The sequence below is a fragment of the Ammospiza nelsoni genome, chromosome 10 (assembly GCF_027579445.1).
Source record: "Ammospiza nelsoni isolate bAmmNel1 chromosome 10, bAmmNel1.pri, whole genome shotgun sequence".
Lineage (NCBI taxonomy): Eukaryota > Metazoa > Chordata > Aves > Passeriformes > Passerellidae > Ammospiza > Ammospiza nelsoni.
Window position 1 is genome coordinate 21,996,501 of NC_080642.1, and position 22,958 is coordinate 22,019,458.

Below are 22,958 nucleotides of genomic sequence, written 5' to 3' on the forward strand. Positions count from 1 at the left end.
TGGTGCACTTTTCAGAGGTTACATGAAATAGGGAAATTTGTCTTGACAAAATAATCCCTGCCTCACAAGTAACTGCTTTCTTACAGGTTTAAGAAATACATTCTTAAAAAAATAAACATTCCTTACGCTGTCTTACATTACAGCTACCACTGCTTGCATTGCATTTGCTTCCACAGGCAAAGTGATGTTTCCTGTTGTGTATCTTTTGCCACTACCAGAAAGTGCTCATTGAAATTAATTTACAAAATGAACTTAAAGGAGTATTGTGCACTTCTGTATTGTGAAGGAACTTTTTTTTTGCTTTGAAAGTTTCAAAGATACATTGTCTGTGTCTAACAGAAGTGGTAAAGGATCTCATGTGTGTTTAGACTTGTTAGGAACCTTTGTGGCTGATGTGCTAAAGTTGCTTCTGTTCCTGTTTTTAGGCAGCAAGAGCTTACTATGAGCAAACTGGTGTGGGCCCCCTCCCTGTTGTCCTGTTCAATGGGATGCCTTTCCAAAAAGATCAGCTGGATCCTGATGACCTGGAAACTGTGACAATGCACAAAATCCTGGAAACCACGAGCATCTTCCAGCGAGCCGTGTACCTGGTGGGTGCTGAGCTCCTCTGAGGCTTGAGAGAAACTAGATTTGGAAAAGCTGATCCACAAGTCCCTGGCTGCATATTATACAAGACAGCTTAGCTTTCAGAATTGCTTTCTGCCTTTTTTTTTTTTTTTAAAGATTATGTAAGGCAATTTTATATGTCAAATAAGAAATAATGCTTCTTTCCTCTTTCCTTCAGGGTGAATTATCTAATGACCAAGATGTGGTTGAGTATATCATGAACCAGCCTAATGTTGTTCCAAGAATTAACTCAAGAATCCTAAGGTCTGACAGAGAGTACCTAGATCTGACAGGAATGAGTAAGGGATGCTTTTAATTGTGTTAAACCTGAAATGTCTGAGTGAAAGACTTGCTGTTCCAGTGGAAAGCTCAGGTGGCAAAGCATTAACAGCACCTGAAGTGATGACCCAGTCCTGGTACAGACAGATGTTTATGTACAACATTAAATATCTACTGATTTTCAAAATGGGAATTTGTTTTGTTTTTATACAGACCTTAAGGGGAATATGACTCATGAAGCTGAGAAATTATATAATGCATAAAGCAGCAGTTTGTTTCTTAGTTCTGACCTTCTTTTGAACAGGCTTGACAGTCATCTCTGGAATTAATTCAGATTTAGCAAAATGTTCCCTTGCTAAATGAACACCCAATGAAGTGACTGCAGTACAATGACATTACTCCTGCCTTTTTTGAGTTGCTTGAAAAAGTGACAAAGTGGATTTTTCAATCTATATTATTTACATACACTAGTGTCAACTAAGTGAGACTTGGAAAATTCTTTCAACTGACTTCTCCCTATCAAATATGCAATGTAATTATTACTGTGTCTTGTGAGACAGCAAAATTCTTTTCTCAGCCTATGAATTAACAGTGAAAATGAGATACAAGCAGTATTACAAGGAGCAAAATGGGACATGTTCCTAATGTTCTGGTAATAGTAGTGATTTTATTTTCAGTTTATATGGAATAGTTGCTTTGGCATTTAATGCTTGCTCTCTTCCTCAGATAACCATTTTGTGGATGACTTTGCTCGATTTACCACATTGGAGTCTAAAGATAAGACAGCTGCTGTTGCAAACAGCATGACCTACTTAACAAAGAAAGGTAAATCTGTGGTAGATTCTGAATCCAAGTCTGCTTTTATGTTTGTTTCCAAGCACATGTGCAGATCTTCACACACTCACTGAGCCTTGCCAGGCCTGTGGGTGACAGCATAGTCTGTTAAAGATTTTTTTTAGTAAGACATGACATCTACATGGAGCAAGAACTTTCCCCTCTTAAACCTAGTCCAACCTCTTACTGAATAATAAAGTCTCAACCAAACTGCTCTTGCTTTTCTGCAAGTGACTCCCAGAAATGCAGCAGTGTAAGCAAGTGACTAGGAAAATATAAAAGGGGTTTTAGTTCTCTGTCTCACAATTCAAAATTACTAGAAGTTACATGGATTCAGAGGAAAATTCCAACTGCCCATTATATAAGACATCACCTAATGTGGTCAGTGCTGTTTTTATTGCTCCAGTGCAGGCACTGCTTTTCCAATGGCAGTGTTGTTACAGTTGCACATAAAAGTGTTCAAACTTGCCTGTACCTCTCAAGTGTAGGAAATGCATGCATAGACATAAAACAGAGCCTAACCAGGTCTAACCAGACACCATCAGGTGTTTCCTTTATCCATTTTGGTTAGATTCCAGAAATAAGCTGCTGTCATTTGGTCCAAATCCTCCTGTTCCTGTCTTTACTAGACTGTCCCAAATTTCCATGGTCCTGTCTCCAGTCACTGCCATCCATGTGCACTGCCTGAAATATTCCCATTGCTCTTCCTGCCTCATGCCTGCTCTTCATTCATGCTCAGTCCCTTGGATTTGAACAAGTGGATTTAATTAAGTCCACACCTTGGCATGCCTGTTGGAAAGTGCATTAATTTGCAATTCCATGGCTTGACATTTTTTGGTCACTGCCTCTTCTGCCACTTAAGATATTTAATAGCTGCTATCTGGTTACAGTATTGCTGTACCACATTTATTTTCTGAAGTAATAGAGAAGTTCTGTGTGCTGCTGGCTCAGCACCAGCACTGATACAGCACTGCCATACTGCTTTTTAAAGAGGGAAGATAACAGCACAGTGGCACAGCAGTGTTTGTAAACAGTCTTCAGAATGATGTCCTCACCCTGTGGTATGAAACTGGTAATATTAATTAAAGCTAGCATGAAAATCAAGCATCCATCTGTCTGAGGGGAAGAAAAAGTCAAAGCTTATTGGAATAAAATTAGCACAACTTGTTGCTGTTGGATCTGAACTGTAGTGATTCAGTTATGCCCAGTACAGTGCTGCAGTTTCTAAATACACATTGGGATTACCATCAAGTTATTAATGTGTCTCTCCTTTTCCCCTTTCCTTTCTGCTCTTTGACCAGGAATGTCTTCCAAGGAGATCTATGGTAACTCATGCTTTGGCATTTTTTATATTATTCTTGGAATTTTCTGGTTCCTTTATGACACTGGCTTTAGAACCAGCAGGCAGTGAAGGAAGCTGTTGGAATGCATGTTTGCTCCAGCACTTCTGTCTTTATACAAAACTGATTTTGTGAATTAACAGCTTGAATACAAAGAAGTGATATGTCTGCTGGATTCGAATCCCAGCTGGAATCTCCAAGTTATTTATGTGTTTCTTTATGATTTGTAATTGAAAAAGTAGCAAACAAACAAAAATCCTAAAAGATTCTAGCTTAGAGCAATGCATGCTGTCCCACATGGGTTTTCTGAATGACCTAATAAAGACTAATACACCAATGCTATTAATTTTGTCTTGCCAGGCTTCATAGCTTAGGTTCACCCATAGTAAAATTCTATGGAATTTTACTTTTTTGAAGTCTTTGCATGTGTGTCTTTGCAGTTTACCTCCAAATGAGGAAAAAAAATGAAGCTTTCCTTCCTTTCACTCTCAAATTTCTTTTTTTTTTTTAATAATTGCAGATGATTCCTTTGTTAGACCAGTTACTTTTTGGATTGTTGGTGATTTTGATAAACCTTCAGGAAGGCAATTGTTGTATGATGCCATTAAACATCAGGTAGGTAACACATTCATTGGAATGGGTTAGCAAAGCCCTTGGTAGAGGCTTGTAAAACACAAGTTGTGTTTTACACAATCTTCATGTGAAATCACCTGGTTCTCCCTGCAGGGTCTCTAATTTCCAGCCTCATCTCATTTTTAGGAACTGGAACATTGCTGATCTTAAGCTAGGACAGAATACAATAAATCTTCTTTTAAACCTGTGGTGTTAAACTGAAATATCTATGTTTTGTTTTGGAGATAAACAAAAGCATTACTCTCTGCTCCATTGGTTCTGGAGGATAACTGAACAAAATAAAGCACAGCTTACAGTGTGTTTTGCCAGACTGAGTGGTGGCCATGGTCCTGGATTTCTTAGGTAGCACAGGCTTATCTGGAAGATTGCTGTGACAGTGGAGCCTATACATAAGCTAAATGCTTGATGTTAAATTAGTTAATTCATTATTTATCCTTGTGCTGCTATTTACCCAATTTGAAATCTGATATTCTGGTTAAGAAACACAAAGCTTTTGCTATAGTGTTTATTATATATTTATTTCATCTGAAAATTTAAACTTTCCCATCACCTGTTTTGTTAAACACAGAAATCCAGCAATAACATTCGAATCAGCATGATTAATAATCCCAGTGAAGAACCCAACAGCCAGAATACCATTGTGGCTAAAGCCATATGGGCAGCTTTGCAGACACAAACCTCAAATAATGCCAAGAACTTCATCACCAAGATGGCAAAAGAAGAAACTGTGAAGGCACTGGAGGCAGGAGCTGACATCTTGGAATTTGCTGTTGGGGTAGGCATGTCTGCTGGTGTTTTCATGGGGAGGGTGCTTTGCTTGTTCCTCGAATTTATTTTTTAATGTAGTATATTCATATGCAGAAGGTGCAGTAACAGAGAAAAGTAACCCTGTTGGGATTGCTAGTTTGCTTTTTTTTCAATCTCTGAAGGGTTTACCTAAATAGAACAATCCATCTAAACATCAAGTAAATCCTCATACTCATCAGAGCTATGTATCTTGAAGAAGGCAAAAGGAACGTGGATGCAGGGATCTATTTAAGTGAGTCAGTGTTTCTTGGATGGTTAAGAGAATAATATTCTTTTAAAAGATGGGAAAAAGTAGAAGTGCATGTCTCAAAGTAGGTTTTAAAAAGTTGGGCAGGAAGATTGGAACTGGTCTAAGTAGCTTCACAGCAGAAGTTGGGATAGTGGTGGCAAGCAAGAATTAGGTTTAAGGCCACAAAGAAAAGGGGGCCAGGGATCAGTTTTAGCAAGATACAAAGATGTTCTTGAATGACAACAAAAAGATTGCTTTTAAAAAGTGTGCAATGGTCTAGTTTTCTTCCTATTCCAATGTCAAGTGTTCTTTTCTTTTAGGGTATGGATACCAACATTTTCAAAGAAGCCTTTGAATCTCCCAAGGTGGATTTTATTCTCTCCCATGCTATTTACTGCAGAGATGTTCTGAAGCTGAAGAAGGGGCAGAGGGCTGTGATCAGCAATGGACGGGTGAGATGATAACAGACAGTGAAAGAGACTTTCCAGTGTGAGAAAGGAGCAGATTTGAGCAGCAGAGTCTGGGTGGGGATCAGACACAGGAGTGCCAGCCTGTTTTAGGTCTCAGCAATCTTTAGGATCACTTCCAGTTTGATTTATTCACACTTGTGTGACCTTTTCTTTTTAATGTGTGCAGTTAGTTGCTGGCATTTGGTACAAATTCAGGTCTCTCAATAACAAAGTTCCTTCATGCTGGTTGTGAATTGATTTCAGGGGTAGAAGGGGATGGTAAATTTGTAAGATTATGCTGCTTCAGTGTACTGAAAATGCCCTGACCAAGGTGCTTTGGTCTCTTCTACCATCTGTTTTTATTATAGTTTATCTGAAATGAGGTAAATGATGTTACAATAGCATTTCACTGCAAACAATGAAACACAGCTGTGTACAGCATTGAGTTTTCTTTTGTCATCTGTTTCTGGTTAGGAACAAACCCATTCAGGTCTCAGTGGTTGCTGGATATTTCAGTGGGTTAAAAATCTCAGGCGTTGAGTTGTTCTGTTCTATTTTTCTCATTAGCAGAATAACAAGACTTGTCTAGATAACTCTTAGGCTTCTGAAGGTTGCAGAAGGGAGATTTGCTGTACTATTAGAATTGGCTTGGTATTCTGCTGCCCCTTCCAGATGTGGTACTTCATGTATAATTTTAATTGCCTGACCCAGTGAAAATTTTAAGTGTGTATTTTATGTCTTAGTCTGGGGCTCTTGGCTCTCAATACCTGAATTTACCTGTTAAACTCTGCTGCCACTGACATTAATACCAGCCTAAATGGTTGGTTTCCACTGAGACTGGGCTGGAGTATTTATTTAATACATCTTTGAATTTTGTTTCAGTGTAGCCTTTACTTTGACCACCAAACTCCCAAAAAACTCACTTCCTTTTCAAACCAGGGCACCTAATAATGCTGATTCTGCTATGTTTTGGTAGATTATTGGCCCATTAGAGGATGGAGAGATGTTCAACCAGGATGATTTTCATCTCCTTGAAAATATAATCCTAAAGACATCGGGACAGAAAATCAAATCTCAGATTCAACAGCTGGGATTTGAAGAAGATCTGTAAGTAAACAGCTGTCACTAGAAATCTCAGTTAATTCAAGAAAAGCTGACAGACCTGTAGGTTGCAATTTTGCTTCTTGGCAAAGGTGTGATGTACAAATCTATTTTCATTGAACTTTCAAGAGGTTTTACACCTTAACGATTGAATATATTCTTAAAATACTAGACTGAAAAATTATGGAAATACTGAAAAAGAAGTAGTGCTCAAAAGTAATTATCTTTTATGATAGGACCCCTCTCAAAAGTTTCTCCACTTAGAGGATTGCTTCCTAGTGCTCAGAGTTGCAGTGTAAAATGGGAAGAGTAGTGAAATAAGGGTTTGATCTGAATGGCTTTCAGTTCTGAGTGGTTGGTGAAGATCAGGAATTCAGGTCCTGTAACATGGGTAACCCCTAAAATACAGCTGTTCTGTATTTGTTAGACTTAAATCCTTTGGTATACTCAGTAATAAGGCTGCAACCAGTTTAAATTACTGGTGGATTAACCCTTAAATATGTTTAATTCTTCAGAGCCTGTGTAGGTAGTAGGAGTGTTTGGTATCTGGATTTTATTTGCCTTCTCTTTTGCTGCTGCCTGACAGAAATGTGATAAGTACAGCCTTTTTCCTTGATATCTGCAAGCCTTATTCTTTTCCTCCTTTTCAGGGCAAGTGATTTGGTAATGAAAGTGGATGCTCTTCTTTCTGCTCAGCCAAAAGGAGAGGCAAGGATTGAATATCAGTTTTTTGAAGAACGATACAGGTATAGAATTGCTGAACAAGGCTTTTCTGTGTCTTTTAACTTCCCCAATGTTCTATGTTGCATTTAATTAAAAAAAACCAAAACATCTAAGTAGCAGTAGGAAAGTCCCCAACAGTTTTCAGAAAGATTCCAGAAATTCATTTTATCTCTTCACCTATCTATATAAACATACATTTATATGTCTATTTTTTTTTCTATTAAGTTTCTGAAGGTGCACAGCATTTAGGAAGTAATTTCAGTTCAGAATGAGATGGATAGCAGTGGGTTGTAATGCATTTCAAGTGTTTATCCATGTATTTGATACTTTAAAATTGTATTTTCTTCTGTTTAGTGCAGTTAAACTGAGACCAAAAGAGGGGGAGACATACTTTGATGTTGTGGCTATTGTTGATCCTGTGACCAGAGATGCTCAAAGACTTGCTCCATTACTTTTGGTACGTAGGCAGGGTTGTGAGAACTTCAAATTCCATCCTTTTGGAATGTTTGCTTCCTCTTTGACTGTGTGGTGACCAGTGGCTTTCTAATAGTGTGTCTGAATTTCACAATGCATTTATCAGTGGAAATACTAATTAAGCTGTATTACACACTAATAAAATCATACTCAGCTATTGTCCAGAGAGCTTTTAGTTTCACTATTCTAACAGCTTAGTTTGCAGTAACTCTGTTCTTGAGGAGTGTCTCAGCTAGCCAAAAAGAATGCCTGAAATATGAGGAGCAGGTAACTGTGCTTAAAACCACCAATTAAAAAGGGGGAAGGGGTGGTAAAGAAAACCACAAGGAGGGAGGATTGGGAATGAGCAGATAACATCCACCCTGAGGTCCTGTCTATAAAACAGTGGTCAGCTCTCCTCATTAGATTTTTAAGGGATGTCTCTTTCTTATTACTTTAGGTTTTGAACCAACTGATAAATATGAATCTGAGAGTGTTTATGAACTGCCAGTCTAAGCTTTCTGACATGCCACTGAAAAGGTAAGCAGTTCCATGATACAGGGTGGGCAGAGAGAGAGAAACCTGTTGGAATGTGCAAGCACAGAAGCATGGTCAGCTGTCCCATGGGAAATCTCAATAACTGCTTTGATCTCATTTATATAATAACATCATTTCCCACAGAGAATCTGGGAATTGGCATGAAGTAATTCTGCTATTTTACAAGTTGGCTGCTTTTAATTTTTTTTTTGTATTTATATAAAATTAAATAACTTACTAGTTAAGTCTTGCACAGTTTGTTTTGGTCCTTCAAGATAGAAATTCTGACCTGTCCTAAGGTTAACACAACCTGCATTGCTTTGGACAAAGGCTTGGAGATATCAGAGGTCAGGGAAAGCTGATGGCATCTGCAAATACAATGAAAGTGAAATATTAGCAAATTTTGGCAGATGGGTGTTCTAACCTTTTCTCTCTGAAATTTCAGCTTTTACCGCTATGTTTTGGAGCCAGAGATTTCTTTCACAGCAGAGAATAACTTTGCTCCAGGACCAATTGCCAAGTTTTTGGATATGCCCCAGTCTCCACTGTTCACTCTGAATTTAAACACTCCTGAGAGCTGGATGGTGGAATCTGTTAGAACCCCCTATGACCTTGACAATATCTTCTTAGAGGAGGTAAGAGAAATCATCATGTTCCTACTGCATTTAAATGGTGCTGCTTTTCCAGGGCTTGTTTTTATTTAATGGGAAAGAAATGCAGAATTTTAAAATGTCAGTAAACATAGAGCTGTGGATATTACTGCATTTACAGACCTCTAAATGATTTCTAGGAGGGGAAGCATAAGCTCCCCAACAGCAGGATTGCTGTTCTCAATTACTCATGGATGCCTGACTCAGGGGTTCAGACACCATAGGCTTGGAGCAGGTCCTTCCCCTTGCTCCTAGAAGCCACCAAGCTGGTTTCAGTTTTCACTAATTTCACAGTGCTTATTAACTGGCAAACACTGCTGTGGTCCACAGAAGGATGTGCAGTGTCAGTGCAGCAGTAAAACCATGCAGCAGAAATCCACTCAGCTGCTCAGGAGCTGAGGTTCAGGAGGCCCAGCTGAGGTTCAGGAGCTTGCTGCTGCTTGAGCAGACTTTGACTCAGATTGTTGGACTGTGGATCTGGGCAGTGCTGCCCAACATTCAGAGGGAGAAATAGGGAAAAATCCCTTATTTATTTACCTTATTGTAATATTACGCATGTGTGTGTAGCAAGACTGTCAAAGCCTTTACAAAGAGGCCTCTGGAAAAGTGACAGTGTTTGCAGCCTTGTGGGCATCACAAATATGGGTCCCCTTCTCACTGATCACTGTATTATTAGTCCCTATTATTAGCCCCCTCTTGCTTCTGCATCTCTCTGATACTGTTTGGGAATATGGTGTGGTATTGTGCTACATCTGGTATTACTGATTCTGTACTAGTTATTCACAAATCTAGGAAATTGTGTGTGTGTTTTATGGTTTTGGTTTTGGGTTAGTATGTTTTGATTTAGGAGTTTCTTTGTTTTCATCTCTTAATCTAACTGTAAAGCCATAAATGAAGCATTGATACTACATTTAAAGCCTCTAATTTCCATGCCTGGCCCATTGATTAATTGAAAATCTGAGAGGGAGGGGGATTAAATGCTTCAGGCATTCCAAGTGCATTCCTGAACTTCCAAATAAACAGCAGCTTTACTTTTGCAGGTGCACCATTTCCAGTTCCCAATGTGCAGTCTGTTGGTGCTGTAGCAATTAAAAATGTGTCATTTTGGATGTGCAGTGAGAGGAGATGCTTTGTGGGATTAGACTAACATTCTGCTTATGTACTGTCCTCAGGCTACATCTGAATTTGGCCTGGTAGGGACCCAAGACTTTTGGGGTTGTGGGGTTTTCTTTGGTTATTTTTTCTCTTCTCTTTCCTCGTCACCTTTGTTCAGTATAGAAAAAAAAGAATGGGTGTGTCCTGACAGTACCCTAGTGCACTGTAAGAGTAATGCAGAGCAAAATAAAATTTTTATTTCAGGTGGCTAATACTAGGTGAGATGAGCTTTAAACACATTTGCAGTCAAAATTCTGGATCCCATAATATACTTTTTATGAGATACCAATTCTCCATTCACCAGTAAATGTTAAAAAAATAAATTGTGGAATAGAGCAACAATCTTTCCCTTTTCCTATCCTAGCATATGTTGAGATTCAAATACTTTTGTCTGGGCCACTCTTATATTTGTGTGAGGTTTGTCACTTGAAGGAGCTGAGCTTTTTGAGGTTTTCTAGGTATTTGTCTAACAATAAAATTACTCTGGTGAAATAGCTTTTTTTAAATGACTATAGCTATTCTAGAGAATAACATCTGGCACTTTAGAGCTCGTGCTGCAGTCAGCAGTATCTGCTCCTTTCAGGTGGAGAGTGTTGTAGCTGCAGAGTATGAGCTGGAGTACCTGCTGCTGGAGGGCCACTGCTATGACATTACAACTGGGCAGCCACCTCGGGGGCTGCAGTTCACCCTGGGCACCTCCAGCAGCCCTGTCATCGTGGACACCATTGTCATGGCCAACCTGGTGAGTGTCCCCCTGGAGCTGGCACAGCCAGCACAGCCCTGCCTTCCACCCCTGGGTGTTTCCTAGCGTGGCCTCTGGCTTTGGGGTGTAACTTGTGCTCCACAGCTGATGCAGATGCACCAGAACCCCATCATTCCTCACACTGATGTCTGAAGCTTCACACCTCTCACCTCTTTCAAGATGAGCTCCTTTCCCTTCTGAGATATTCTGGAATGTCTTTAAATGCTGCCAGTATTCTCAAGCAGCCCCTTTCCAGGGGAGCTCAGTTGTTTTTCTGGGACAGGGTCCTCCCTGGGCCATCGCTCTGGTGCTGTGAGCCTCAGGCTGTCTCATTTTTGGGACCCATTTCTTCAAGAGACCTGTTCCATAAATGGAGAGAGTCAGCAAGGACAATTGGCATTGTAGAAAATAAAGGAAGTGTGAAAGAATGGGATTTGCTTATTTTAGGTGAGGAAAGATGCTGGAAATCCAAGTGTATGATTATTCCCTGCAGCTGCTTTTGTAATGTCTCTGCATAAGGGATGTGTCTGTTCTCAGTGTCCACACTGGAGCAGGGGAAAGGTAATGGACTGAAATTATGGCAGAGGAATTTTGGCACTGGAGTGTTTTCTTGATATGTAATGTTAGTGAAAAACTGAAGTACATTACCTCTTGTGTTGTTTTTTTTTTTTTATTATTATTTTTAAGGTTTTTAAAGTTATTACATTTATTTAAATGAATTAAAAGAAAAACAAGGAGAAAATATTCCTTGCTTCCTGGTGCTAAATATTTACTTTAGAATTCTTACTAATTTTCAATTTATGCCTTTTCTTAGCCAGAGTATATCCTACAGTGATGTTGTATTTCTTACTGTAGAAAGAAAGATGTGCCTTATTTTACATGTGATTTTACATGTGGTGTGTTTATGTTGGGGACTAAAAACTCAGAAGTGTCCTTTTTCTAATTAACTGCATCAAAATTTTCAAAAATATTTTAAAATTTTCTTATTAAAGCAGCTTGGCTCACATAGGAACTGCAAGCATTTGAAGCCACAGTACAAAAGTGAATGGGAGCATCTCTACAGTTGCATGTGTCTTCTATAGGTCTAATAATCTAAATCACTGAGGAAAATATTCAGATCTGGAATCTGAAGCTTAACAAGACTTGAACACAATATTTGAATTTCACATTGTAATTTTTTAACTTCTGTAGAAGAGATATCTTGTAACTTGTAAATTATGTTACTGCTTCTGCTCTAGAATTACCACTCTGTAGAGCTTCAGAATTCCTTTAGATTTTCTTGTATAATCACAAATTAGAGTTTTGAAATTCCCTCACTCCTTCATGAAGGCAACCTTTTGCAGGAAAAGACTTTGGGCTTGCACTGCTCCCATCAGGACAGCGAAGACTTTGATCTAACAAATAATGCAAGACTTTTTCAAGCTTCTAGCTCTTAGGAAAACCCAGCAATTTTGAATGGAATGATTTCTGGGGCTTTTCTCCTGTTCTCTGGGTTTAAAACCCTTAATCAATGGCCTTGCAAATAACATTTTAGATCTAAAACAGTGAGTCAAAACCCATAACTTTAAAGCTAATTTTTCTGCATTTGCATTTTCTGGAAAGTGCCAAATATTCTTTTCACTTTACAGGGCTACTTCCAGTTAAAAGCCAATCCTGGTGCATGGACTCTAAGACTGAGAAAAGGCAGATCTGAAGATATTTACAGGATCTACAGGTAGGCCAGGAAAAGAAATACTTCAGTGTTTTTCTTGTAAAGCTTCTGAAGTAGATAGGCATTGTAATATGTGAATCTAATGGTTCCCTTGCCAAAGTGTGGTGACCTGAACAGCAAATTAAACAGCAAATTACATGTCATACTAAACATAGGTTATGCAAGGTGAAATTCATTAATTAAAAACCCCATTAAGTGTGTTCAGATAAATGTATTTGTTTCTTTGGCATGTCTGAAACCTGTTTTGCAGTGCTGAGGTTAAATATATGTGTAAAAATGGCCAGAAGAAATAAAAACCATATTTTTGCTTTGTAGTAAAAATCAGTATCTTGCTCTATTTTCAGTCATGATGGCACGGACTCTCCACCTGAAGCTAATGAAGTTATTGTTGTTCTCAATAACTTCAAGAGCAAAATTATTAAAGTGAAGGTGAGTTTATAAACCTAAGGTGCCCTGAAAGAAATCTGTTGGATCAACAGTGGGGAGAAACTTGGATTAAGGCCTGAAGCTCCTTTCCCATGAGCTCACACTTGAGGCAGTCTGCACTAAGCTCACCTCACTGTATCAGGAGTAGAGAGCATCATCTGTAGCCTTGATTTGGGTTTTTAATACAGGAGAGAATGACAAAGTCCTGTTCCTTGTGTATGTCCCTGAGCTACAATAATACTCACAATTTTATTCATTTTTTTTGTGTCACTCTGGCACAGACTAGGTGAGAATACATTTGAAAAAAAAAGAAAAAAATGGTAAATTACTAATCTGCTGTCTCTTAGGGTTGCCTGTCAGGTAATGCCATAGCTGAGAAGTTCAAGGAGAATGACTGGTAGATAAGTGATGGCTATAACAGAGCCAGTTCACACCTCTATTTACATGTGCTGGGCTATTTTTGGGATGTTCTCCCCATTCACTGTCTTGTTTGTGTATCTGCTTTGGAGTCTCAGTGACAATTATGCCACTTAGAGACTGGTGGAGTTGGTGTGTTGGTTTTTTGAGGGGTGGTAGGGGTTGTTGGTTTCTTTAAAGGTTTTTCTTAGCCAGAAAGATCACTGGCATCCATCTCATTAAATATCTCTTAAAAAAGCATTTTAACCATCCAGACTAAAATGCCTTTGGTGTCTAAAAGCTCCTTTGAAATCTGTGTGGAAAAAGTCACTCATTACTGAGCTGTTTTCCCAGAGAGCTTAGGTTACCTGCCAGCTCATGGGGTGTAATTCAAGTAGGTAAAAACAGAACCAGTGGCAGGATAACACTCCTGCAATATCTACTCAATATGTGGTTCCAACTCACTAAAGCCATGTCTTGCTTCACAGGTGCAGAAAAAGTTTGATATGATGAATGAAGATCTGCTAAGTGATGGCACCAATGAGAATGAATCTGGATTTTGGGAATCTCTGAAATGGTAAAACTAATTCAATGATAACCTACAAGTTTCTTGAAACTGGAAAACTATTTGGCAATACCATGATGTGTGTGAAATTCCACAGCTGTCTGTTAAGTCTGCTTGAATTCAGGGCTGTCATTGATTGGACTCCTCTGTTTCTAGAGCTCTGGGCTCCTGCTTTGCACCTGCTTTTACCTTCCTTTACCCCCCCTGCTACTTGGGAGCCTGAAAACATTTGTATTTGCAGCCTTTCCTATAGAGCTGGCCCTTCCTAGCTTGTCCTTCACAGAACCATGTTTTTCCTTTCAGGGGATTCACAGGAGGACAGAAGAATGAAGATGTGAAACAGGATAAAGATGATGTACTAAATATATTCTCTGTGGCTTCAGGACACCTGTATGAGAGATTCCTACGGTTAGTTGAGAATTTATAACCCCAGTGTGCCAAAGGGTGGTGGCCTTGCACAAGGAAAAAGGTTACAATCTGTAAGAGTATAAAAAACTCCACTTTTTCAATGCTTCAGAAGTCCACTAGAATCTGCATTTACCATGTCATGGGAACTTCTGTCTGCATAGCATTCATGAGTTAAAATTGACTTAGTTTAATAGATGGTGTGTTGCTGTCCTAAGTTTTCTCACTACAATATAACCAATGTATCATTAAGAAGTTACAGAATAAGTCACAGTTGCTTTGGAAAGAATCTGAGTTTCTGTTGTTCTCAAAGGACTGTGAAAGCCAACAGGTTGTATATTCTCTGCCTAGTTAAAATATAGAGATGTTGGGGGTTTAGTAATTTTGTGGATAAAATTAAGCAATTTACAATAGGCTGAAGCTACCCACTTTTTCTTTATTTATAAAGTTCAGTTACCTGACACATAACTACAAATAATTTAATCATGTAGCCCAGCAATTTGTGATCTATTCCACAGCTCACTTTTCATGGATGCCACTTGTTCCTGTAACTGCTTTATTTTTTTTTTTTCTTTTGATAGCATAATGATGTTGTCTGTGCTGAAACACACCAAGACTCCTTTAAAGTTTTGGTTTCTGAAGAACTACTTATCACCTACATTCAAGGTTTGTTACTAACTAGAAATTTATTTGGTGGTGGGGGAAAGGTGCCACAAGCTGCTTCCCCCTCCCTTTCCCAGCATCACTTGGCTAAACATGAACTCACCCAAAGCTGGAGGAAGCCTCACAGATGGGAATGTCAGCTGATGTGACAGTGGGCCAAGTTTTTCTAGTAAAAAAATTCTCCCAATGCTCTTCTCTCATTTTACATGCTCCCACTTACACTGCTGTGTACACCCCTAAACAATTGTCCCATCTGTGAATTTTTATGATTTGAGTAATGCATTCTCCTCTGTGGATCACTATGAAATGGCTCGTAATGGACAAAAATGCTGAAATAGTTAGTTACCTTTACAATTTGTATTGATTGTTCAGCTTGGGCCTCTGTTTTGTGTGAACTAAAAATAAAACTAATTTTCTTTGTGGTATTTCATTTGCTGATGTTCTGTGCCTTCGACTGAAGTCTGTCTCTTGTAATGTGCTTTTCTTTTTCCTGCAGAGGAACAAAGAACTGAGATAAGCTGCTTTTTTCCCCTCCCTCTGCAGGAGTTCATCCCATACATGGCCAAGAAGTACAATTTCCAGTATGAGCTTGTCCAGTATAAATGGCCACGCTGGCTGCACCAACAGACAGAGAAGCAGCGAATCATCTGGGGTTACAAGATCCTCTTTCTAGATGTGCTCTTCCCATTAGCTGTTGATAAAATCCTCTTTGTGGATGCTGATCAGGTAACACAGAGGCTGCAGTTAGTTGATCTTTTCTTTTTTTCCTAATTTTTTTTCTTAATAAGTTCTAGAATACAATTTCCATATTGTTGGAAGGGTTGCAAGTTTGAGCCCTTCACAGGCATGACTAGAGGTTGATTCTGTAATTATGGCATGCTTCACTGAGGGCTGGGTTTTGTGCCTGTTTCCACAAGATTGGCTTTGTTGGCCTGTCTTTTACTGTTATCTGGTTCCTCATTCACTCACTGTGATTCCAGCCAGCTTGCCAAACAGATTCTCATTTCACCCTTCCACTTTTGCAGTTCAGTCTGTTCTCCCAGCCTGCAGATCACTTACCACAAATGGTATTTTCCTAACTCACCAACCACTCTGCCCTCCCAGGCCCTGCTTTTACCTTGGCCAGAGGTAGAGAAGGCAAATCCCTTGTGCACAAGGCCATGGGAGGCTTTCTGTGCCCCCTCCTCAGCTCCTGGGTGGGAAGGGCAGGAAATGTGCACAGTGAGAACTGCCAAAACTACTCTCAAAGTACATGTGAAGTGAGAAGTATTATCAGATTATCAACAAGTGAGTGTGAACTGCCTGGGGTGTTTGGCACATGTTCAGTGGGAAGCCATGCCAGGTCAAACTGAAGCTGAAGGATCAGTTAGGAGAGATTTCCAGCTCCCCAGTTGTCATTTTAGACAGTTTGTTTCTCTGCTTGTGAGAGACACTAAGGCATTTTTTTCCCATTAGAGTGGTATTTTTAAAGTAGTGTTAGTGCCACATCTGTGTCAAAAAGCCATTAAAAAGCTTTCATCCCTGAAGAGTCTGCAGACACTGAAGAGGAAGGGATACCAAGAATCCCAGTTCATGTATAGTGAGAATTCTTGCTGCTTATTAAGAAACAGTTTTGCACTTCATCTCTCCAAACCAACCCCCATCAGGTTATTTGAAGCTCTATTTTATTTGCTCCAGCTCTTAGGGCAGGGGAGACAACACCTTTTGTGCTGTATTTTTGTACTACATATATATAATGCAAAAAACTGCCACATATATATCAGGTAATTCTTCCTTTATCTGCTTGCTCAGTTTGAGTTAAATCCTATACAGCATTTGCAAGCAACCCTAGAAGGGTAGGCTCCTAGAAATGCAAATAAAATGTCCTTTCCCTTCAGATTGTGCGCACAGACCTGAAGGAACTGAGGGATTTTAACCTGGATGGTGCTCCTTATGGATACACCCCCTTCTGTGACAGCCGAAGGGAGATGGATGGATACAGGTTCTGGAAATCAGGATACTGGGCAAGTCATTTAGCTGGAAGAAAATACCACATCAGGTATGAAGAATTCTTCTTTTTTTCCTAAAATAGAGAGGTTGCTACTTGGATTTAGCAGAAAACTAGCTGAGGTATGCAGCTCTGCCTGAAAACCACTTGTTGCTTCCTGTTGCCTCTTTAAGGTTCTGTGGCCAGTGAAGCACTAGAGACAAGTTATTTTCAGTTTGCTACAACTTTTAGAGATGAAGAACTGAACTGTTAACTAACAGACATCTTCCTTTGTTAATAACAAATGTTGGAACAGGGACTGCATGACAGCAAAGCTAAGACAGATTTGTTGGAAATTCTTTTTTGTACATGCCATGATTTGTTCCTGAATTTCCAATTTGTTGGAAATTCTTTTTTGTTAGAACTGCTTTCCTGCTTTGTAATAGATCATAGATGTGCTGCCACCCTGAGACTGTTTTAGGGTGTTGTGTCTCAGGGGTTTAGTAGGGCTGCAGTGTTACCCCTCAGTGAATTACTAATTGCAGTCATAACTAATTGCATCATTTCCACGTAGTGCTCTGTACGTTGTGGATCTGAAGAAGTTCAGGAAGATAGCAGCTGGAGATCGACTCAGAGGACAGTATCAGGGTCTGAGTCAGGATCCAAACAGTCTGTCCAACCTTGATCAGGTGTGCTTTATTGTGTTTGTTTTGTTTTACTGGGCTATGGTGTCAGGATGGGACTTGGGATTTTCCCCGAGGTCTTTGGAATGGGATGAGGTGTGGATTCATCACTTTATATTTGCATTGGGAAATAAGAAAACTCTTACAGAAGTTAACCTTCACAATCCTGTTGGTTTGGGAGGGGGGTTGCTCCTCCCATCCTGCACCCTGTGGAAACAGCCACTAACTCTTACTCTGCACAACAGGATTTGCCAAACAACATGATCCACCAAGTACCAATCAAGTCCTTACCACAGGAGTGGCTGTGGTGTGAAACATGGTGTGATGATTCCTCAAAGAAGAGAGCAAAAACCATTGATCTGGTGAGTGCAGGATGATTCCCTCACTCTTACAGCACAATAAAATACAGCAACCAGTTGTAGAGGCACTTCCCTTCCTCAGCCTCTACCACTACTTGCACATTTTCAGCACTTGAGTTTTTTCCATTAGTTTCTGTGTTTCTCTTACCTGGAGCAGTGGCACTGTTATGAATTTGGAAAGAGACTTTGCACTGTTCTCTGGCTGAAGATCCCTGCAGAGGGGAGCACACCTCTGTTGAGTGCAGACACCTTTTGTAGCCTATCTGTTCTGTTTGCAGTGTAACAACCCAATGACCAAAGAGCCCAAGCTGCAGGCAGCCATGAGGATAGTTCCAGAGTGGCAGGACTATGATCAAGAAATCAAACTGCTCCAGAGTAATTTCCAGAAGGAGAAGGAAATGGGAACACCAGCTGAGATGCCAGGACAACACACACATGGTAATTTTTCTTTCTGTACTTCTGTGACTTTCTCTGTGCCTTTTGGTCTTGTGCTGTGTCCTCCCTCACTTGTACCATGCACAGGGCTGAATGAAATCATCATGGGATGGAAGGAACTTGCTGAGCAAGTCTGGTGTAATTTAACCTAATTCTGAAAGCCAGAGAACAGATTTGTTCCAGTTCTGTAAAAGACCCTCACTGTTCCTGAAATTTTATGAGCTTGGCCTTTTCTTAACCCTTAAAGAAGTTCTGCTACACACTGTGGGTGAGAATTGTCCTTCAGGCACTGATACCTTGCAAAGAACAAGTCTTGGGAGGCTTTATTGATTCTCAAACCAACCTGCCAACTGAGGCAGCTCAAACTGAGTGCTCATTTTTCTCTCCTCTTCTACAGATCCAGAGGCACATGTGGAATTATGATCCATGGAGACAAATTCAAGTTAGACTCTTTCATAGACAATTTTTATATTGGAAGCTAGTTTTTTTCCGGTGTGTCTGCAAAACTGCTGAATAATTGAATGGGATGATGTATGCATTTCTATTCCTTGCCTTTGGGTTAATTTCTGCATATGAAATAGGATCTGGATTGCTGGAATTAGCATTACTGGTGTTTTTTGCACCTGTGGTGGTGATGAAAGACCCCGTGATGGAATTTAGTGTTTCAGAAACCAAACTTCACAATCCACCTGAAGAGCCACAGCCTCTTCCTTCAGCTGTTGCTGCCTCCACCACTGCTGAAGCTCCAGTTTAGCCTCAGATCTAACTTGACAGTCTGGGAATTGCAGACATACATCCTAACCTCATCTGATGGACATAATTTTTTCCAGGTAACATTATAAAGCTCGAAATTATGCCTTGAATTTGGGACACTGTTTCATCTTCAAGTTTTCAAACAATTGAAAATACTTCTTGGATTTGTTCAGTCTGCCCTTGATTTTGTAACAAAATCAGCATTATTTTGATTTTCTCTTTTCTGTCTTCATTTATTGCCCAACTTTTGATGGTTTGGCTTAATGTAAAGCTCTACCACAGTCTCTTTAAATGCCCATCCAAATGCAAATGCCTAAGCTCACAAAGTGAGCAGAACACAGAATTTGGCAGCTGAGTTCATCCTAGTCTCTATGATTTGAATCAAAGTGCCCTCCCTTCCTCCTCCTCCAAGTGTAAATCAGTCTGCACAACTGGCAGGGCCTTACTCTTGCTGTGGTTCACTGATTCATGAATGTTTTTTTGTTTATGAAAAATCTGTGGAACTTGGAAGTTTATCATCATGTAAATTTCATTAACTTTATTTTTCTTCAAACAGAGAAGTTGTCACATCAATAAAAACTTCAGAGTTCTTAGGTCTTAAGCCTTAGTTCCCACTTTGATCATCCTTTTTCCTTGCACACATTAGAGTCCTCATTTGATTTTGGGGTTTCTGGATATTTCACTTGCATTTGCTTGCATTCTGTGCATAGACAAAGATGTTTCTTCTTGCAAGGATTAATTACCCTGGGCTGTTTTATCATTCATGTTCATGTCTTCATTTTGAAAGATGCTGCTGCTGCCATAGTTCTGTACTATGAACATACCAATTAAAGAAAACCCTCAAACCCAGTTTCCCCCATTTTGTAGGGTTAATATAGTCTGCTCCCTGTAACTCTGAAGAGTTGAAATGTAAAAACTAAAAGGAGATTTCTAGTACAAAATATAGTCACCTATGCAGCTTGAGAAATCCAAACTTTTTTGGTTTTTGTGACTCCCTTGTTTTCATACATTTATCAATGTTTTGTGCTGTAAGACCTTCAACCCAATAATCATATCTCAGTATAAGAATATTGAAATATTCTTCTGGAATTGCTGTGTTATAAAGGCTATAATGTTTTGGAGGAATATGAAAGAAGACATCAGCAGTGTTTAAACTGTTCAATAGTGTGATTTAAGAGAAAAAGCAGCTCTTCTCCAGCCAGCTGAAGGAAGGGCCCAAACTCTTAAAAAAAGCACACTAAGAGCAACTTACAGAGTTTATCAGCTTAAGTATTTCCCACTTTGTGGGGTTTTAAATTCAGATAGTCTGTCTGGTGTCTCTGGAAATGACAGGTGAGGTGCCTTATGCTTCCCATCAAAACTGCTCCACTTAAGGATAAGCAGACTTACAATAGCAGGACTTCTTTCTAGTGTAAAAAACAATACACCTGTTAACAAATTAATTACATGTTGTGTCAATTAGCCTCTTTTAAACAGCTAAGACAGCACAGGCAAGGTTGTCCTTTCTGTGTTCTGATCCGAATCACTTCAGCCTTGCTGGAGCACATGGAGTGGCACAGGGAGGAGTGGGCAGGAGCTGTACACCACTTATTCCTTCTGGAGATAGATGGAGCAAGAATGTGCTCAAGCCCTCAGAACAGGAGCAGCTGTTCCTTTCAAGGCCCTTTCCTCTCTAGAACTGTATCTGGCTTTTTTCTCCCAAATTATATTAGGAGCCACAAGACTGAGAAGAAACCCAACTCTTAAATTCAGCACATTTACAATGCTTTGTTGGATAAGAAAATACATCTAAATTAAATGTCAGTTACAATTGTTTTTTTTAAATATGCTTCTTCATTCTTATAGGTAATGTATGTACTTGAACACCCACACTGCATCCTATTGGTTTTTTTTTTAATGATAAGATCTCTCTGGCTATGGAGGGTATTTATGTCTCCAGTTCACAGACACCATGCTCTTCTTTTTTTTATGAAGAAATAAAAGTCATCTAACTCACAATTGATACAGAAAGAAACCAGAAGCATACTGTGAGATTCTACACCTTTGCTGTACTTTTAAGGTGTTCTCAAGTACAGTATAAAATGCACATGTTATTGATCATTCTGAATGTGAACTATTCCCCATTTTTCCTGAGAAGCTACTATTTATTTCCACCCAAAAATGACAATCAAAAAGAGAATAATCACTTCTTTTGGATCTGTGCATGTGTTTGCTCTTAGATGCTCAATGGGGCCTTGAAAGAAAAATAGTTTGTTACCCTCATGTAGAAAGCATCTTGTAGAGAGATGAAATTAATCTATTAATGAAATAGAGCAGCTGCTGGTCATATCACTGATGGCCTGGTCCTGGGACTAGCAGAGTGATGATAATTAGAAAATGGGGATTACAGAGGTCACAGTGGGGTTTTGCATCCCTCAGAGTAGAAAAGCCACATCTGGGGTAAGGTGATGACCTTGTTGCCATCTCTGGCTACAAAGCAGCTTGACCTCTTGGTGAGGAGTTCACACTTGAGAAATGCCCTCTACTTTTATTTTAAAAGGAACTTTTCACTGCCTTACTAAAAGCAAATAGCAAAGAAACAAAACTTTAAGATTTCTCTTTCATTTAGCCATATAGGGTTATAAAGAAAATGAAAGGGACATATAAAAGCAGTAAATACCCAGTAACAGTCTTAGGAATCAGAACATGGTTAAATTATGACCTGGTTTTACCCAAATCTTCTGTAATCTGTTCAAGAATATTCCATAACTCTGTGTGGCAAGTGATCCAAGGTGTGGGGAGTTCTCTTTACTGACTGGCACTGAGATCACAGTGAGCTTCCCTAAGAACAAGATCCAACACAATAAAACCTCTGCTGTTCTTTACCCTTGTCTCTCCTGTCAATTGCTTTGGGGCACATAACTGAGGTTTTAATAGTGTTCCTTGGAGTACATTTTTCACTTCTTGCATGCAGGTGTTGGGATGCTGTTGAAAAGCCAGAAAGGAAAAAGAGGAAAGGGTTCCTCCTCCCAGCCAGTCTTGTTAACAATGGTATTTGGGTAACCCCTAAACTTCTGTTAAACAATAGGAATATTTTATATAAATCTGCCTTTTAGGTTGGTTTTTTTTTTTTTTTGGAACTCTACCTACTGCTACTATAAAAGAATGTTTCTAGGTCAGCTTTTTGTCATTTCTTCATTTGATTTGGTTTTACACTGATCCTTCACAGTAAGCACTGGGAAAGTGATGCTCCTGAAATACTTCCAAGTACAGAGATGTGTCTGAAGTTCTTTCAGAGTTGGGAATGAATTCCAAACTCCTATGGGACTCTCAAGGGCTCTTTTCCAGAGCATCTTTATTAATCAAAGAGCTATAAAATGGACAGCTTGACACAGGAAGCCCAGCTGAATGCTACAGAGACCTGCACTTGACTGTTTGAACTTGCTCAGGTTTGGGAAATGAGACCAAATCCCAGGAGACAACTAAAAGAGGAAAAGGAAGCAGCCAGAAAGAATAAATACACATCATATGCCTATGACCTCAACAGGATTTTGCACTCCTCCCCTTTTGCTTTTTGAAGTACCTATTGAAGCATGTAACTGTATATACTTAATGCTGAAGAACTGATCACCCTCCACCCCAAAAGAGCTGCATAAATGAGAAAAATTCTGATGGGGGAGTGGGGAGAGGGGATGCAAAAAGTAGTTTTGAATCCTTTTTTTAAATAAAATTTTTAAAAATTGTATTAACCTGGATACAACAGGTTTCTTTGATGGGCAAACTATCCCATTCCTTGCTGGTTTGCTGTGTACCACTTAGGCTCTTTCTGGGGAAGTTACAAAGCCATATGAGGGCAGGCAGCACTTTGTCTACAGGTGAACAAACCACCAGGCCACAAGCTGCTCTTGCTGCCCATTTCCATGTATTTTATCTTAAAAGGAGAATGCCACTGCTTTACTAAAAAGCAAATAACAAAGAAATGAGACTTGGAGATTTCTCTTTCATTTAGCTGTGTGGGGATATAAAGAAAATGAATACTTGCACTGATGTAACAGTGCAAGTATTATTTAAGTAAATGA

General features: G+C 39.4%; 1 protein-coding gene across 4 annotated transcripts in view; it reads left to right on the forward strand.

The window, feature by feature from the left end:
• The window catches only part of UGGT1 (UDP-glucose glycoprotein glucosyltransferase 1), a 40,577-nt gene extending 17,953 nt beyond the window's left edge, over positions 1-22,624 (forward strand). For 2 of the 4 annotated variants that reach the window (XM_059478980.1, XM_059478979.1), the window contains exons 18-41: positions 426-590; positions 785-905; positions 1,612-1,710; positions 3,021-3,044; positions 3,580-3,674; positions 4,261-4,467; positions 5,049-5,180; positions 6,154-6,284; positions 6,929-7,024; positions 7,356-7,458; positions 7,915-7,994; positions 8,437-8,626; positions 10,380-10,538; positions 12,167-12,252; positions 12,594-12,678; positions 13,560-13,648; positions 13,940-14,044; positions 14,623-14,707; positions 15,248-15,430; positions 16,582-16,742; positions 17,245-17,359; positions 17,599-17,715; positions 17,991-18,150; positions 18,545-22,624. In XM_059478980.1, the coding sequence (XP_059334963.1) occupies positions 426-590; positions 785-905; positions 1,612-1,710; positions 3,021-3,044; positions 3,580-3,674; positions 4,261-4,467; positions 5,049-5,180; positions 6,154-6,284; positions 6,929-7,024; positions 7,356-7,458; positions 7,915-7,994; positions 8,437-8,626; positions 10,380-10,538; positions 12,167-12,252; positions 12,594-12,678; positions 13,560-13,648; positions 13,940-14,044; positions 14,623-14,707; positions 15,248-15,430; positions 16,582-16,742; positions 17,245-17,359; positions 17,599-17,715; positions 17,991-18,150; positions 18,545-18,570 (2,814 nt within the window). In that variant the 3' untranslated portion in view covers positions 18,571-22,624. Of the gene's footprint in view, positions 1-425; positions 591-784; positions 906-1,611; positions 1,711-3,020; positions 3,045-3,579; positions 3,675-4,260; positions 4,468-5,048; positions 5,181-6,153; positions 6,285-6,928; positions 7,025-7,355; positions 7,459-7,914; positions 7,995-8,436; positions 8,627-10,379; positions 10,539-12,166; positions 12,253-12,593; positions 12,679-13,559; positions 13,649-13,939; positions 14,045-14,622; positions 14,708-15,200; positions 15,431-16,581; positions 16,743-17,244; positions 17,360-17,598; positions 17,716-17,990; positions 18,151-18,544 lie in introns of those variants that run through there. The other 2 variants (XM_059478981.1, XM_059478983.1) reach the window with 2 other exon arrangements.
• Positions 22,625-22,958: the final 334 nt, after the last annotated feature.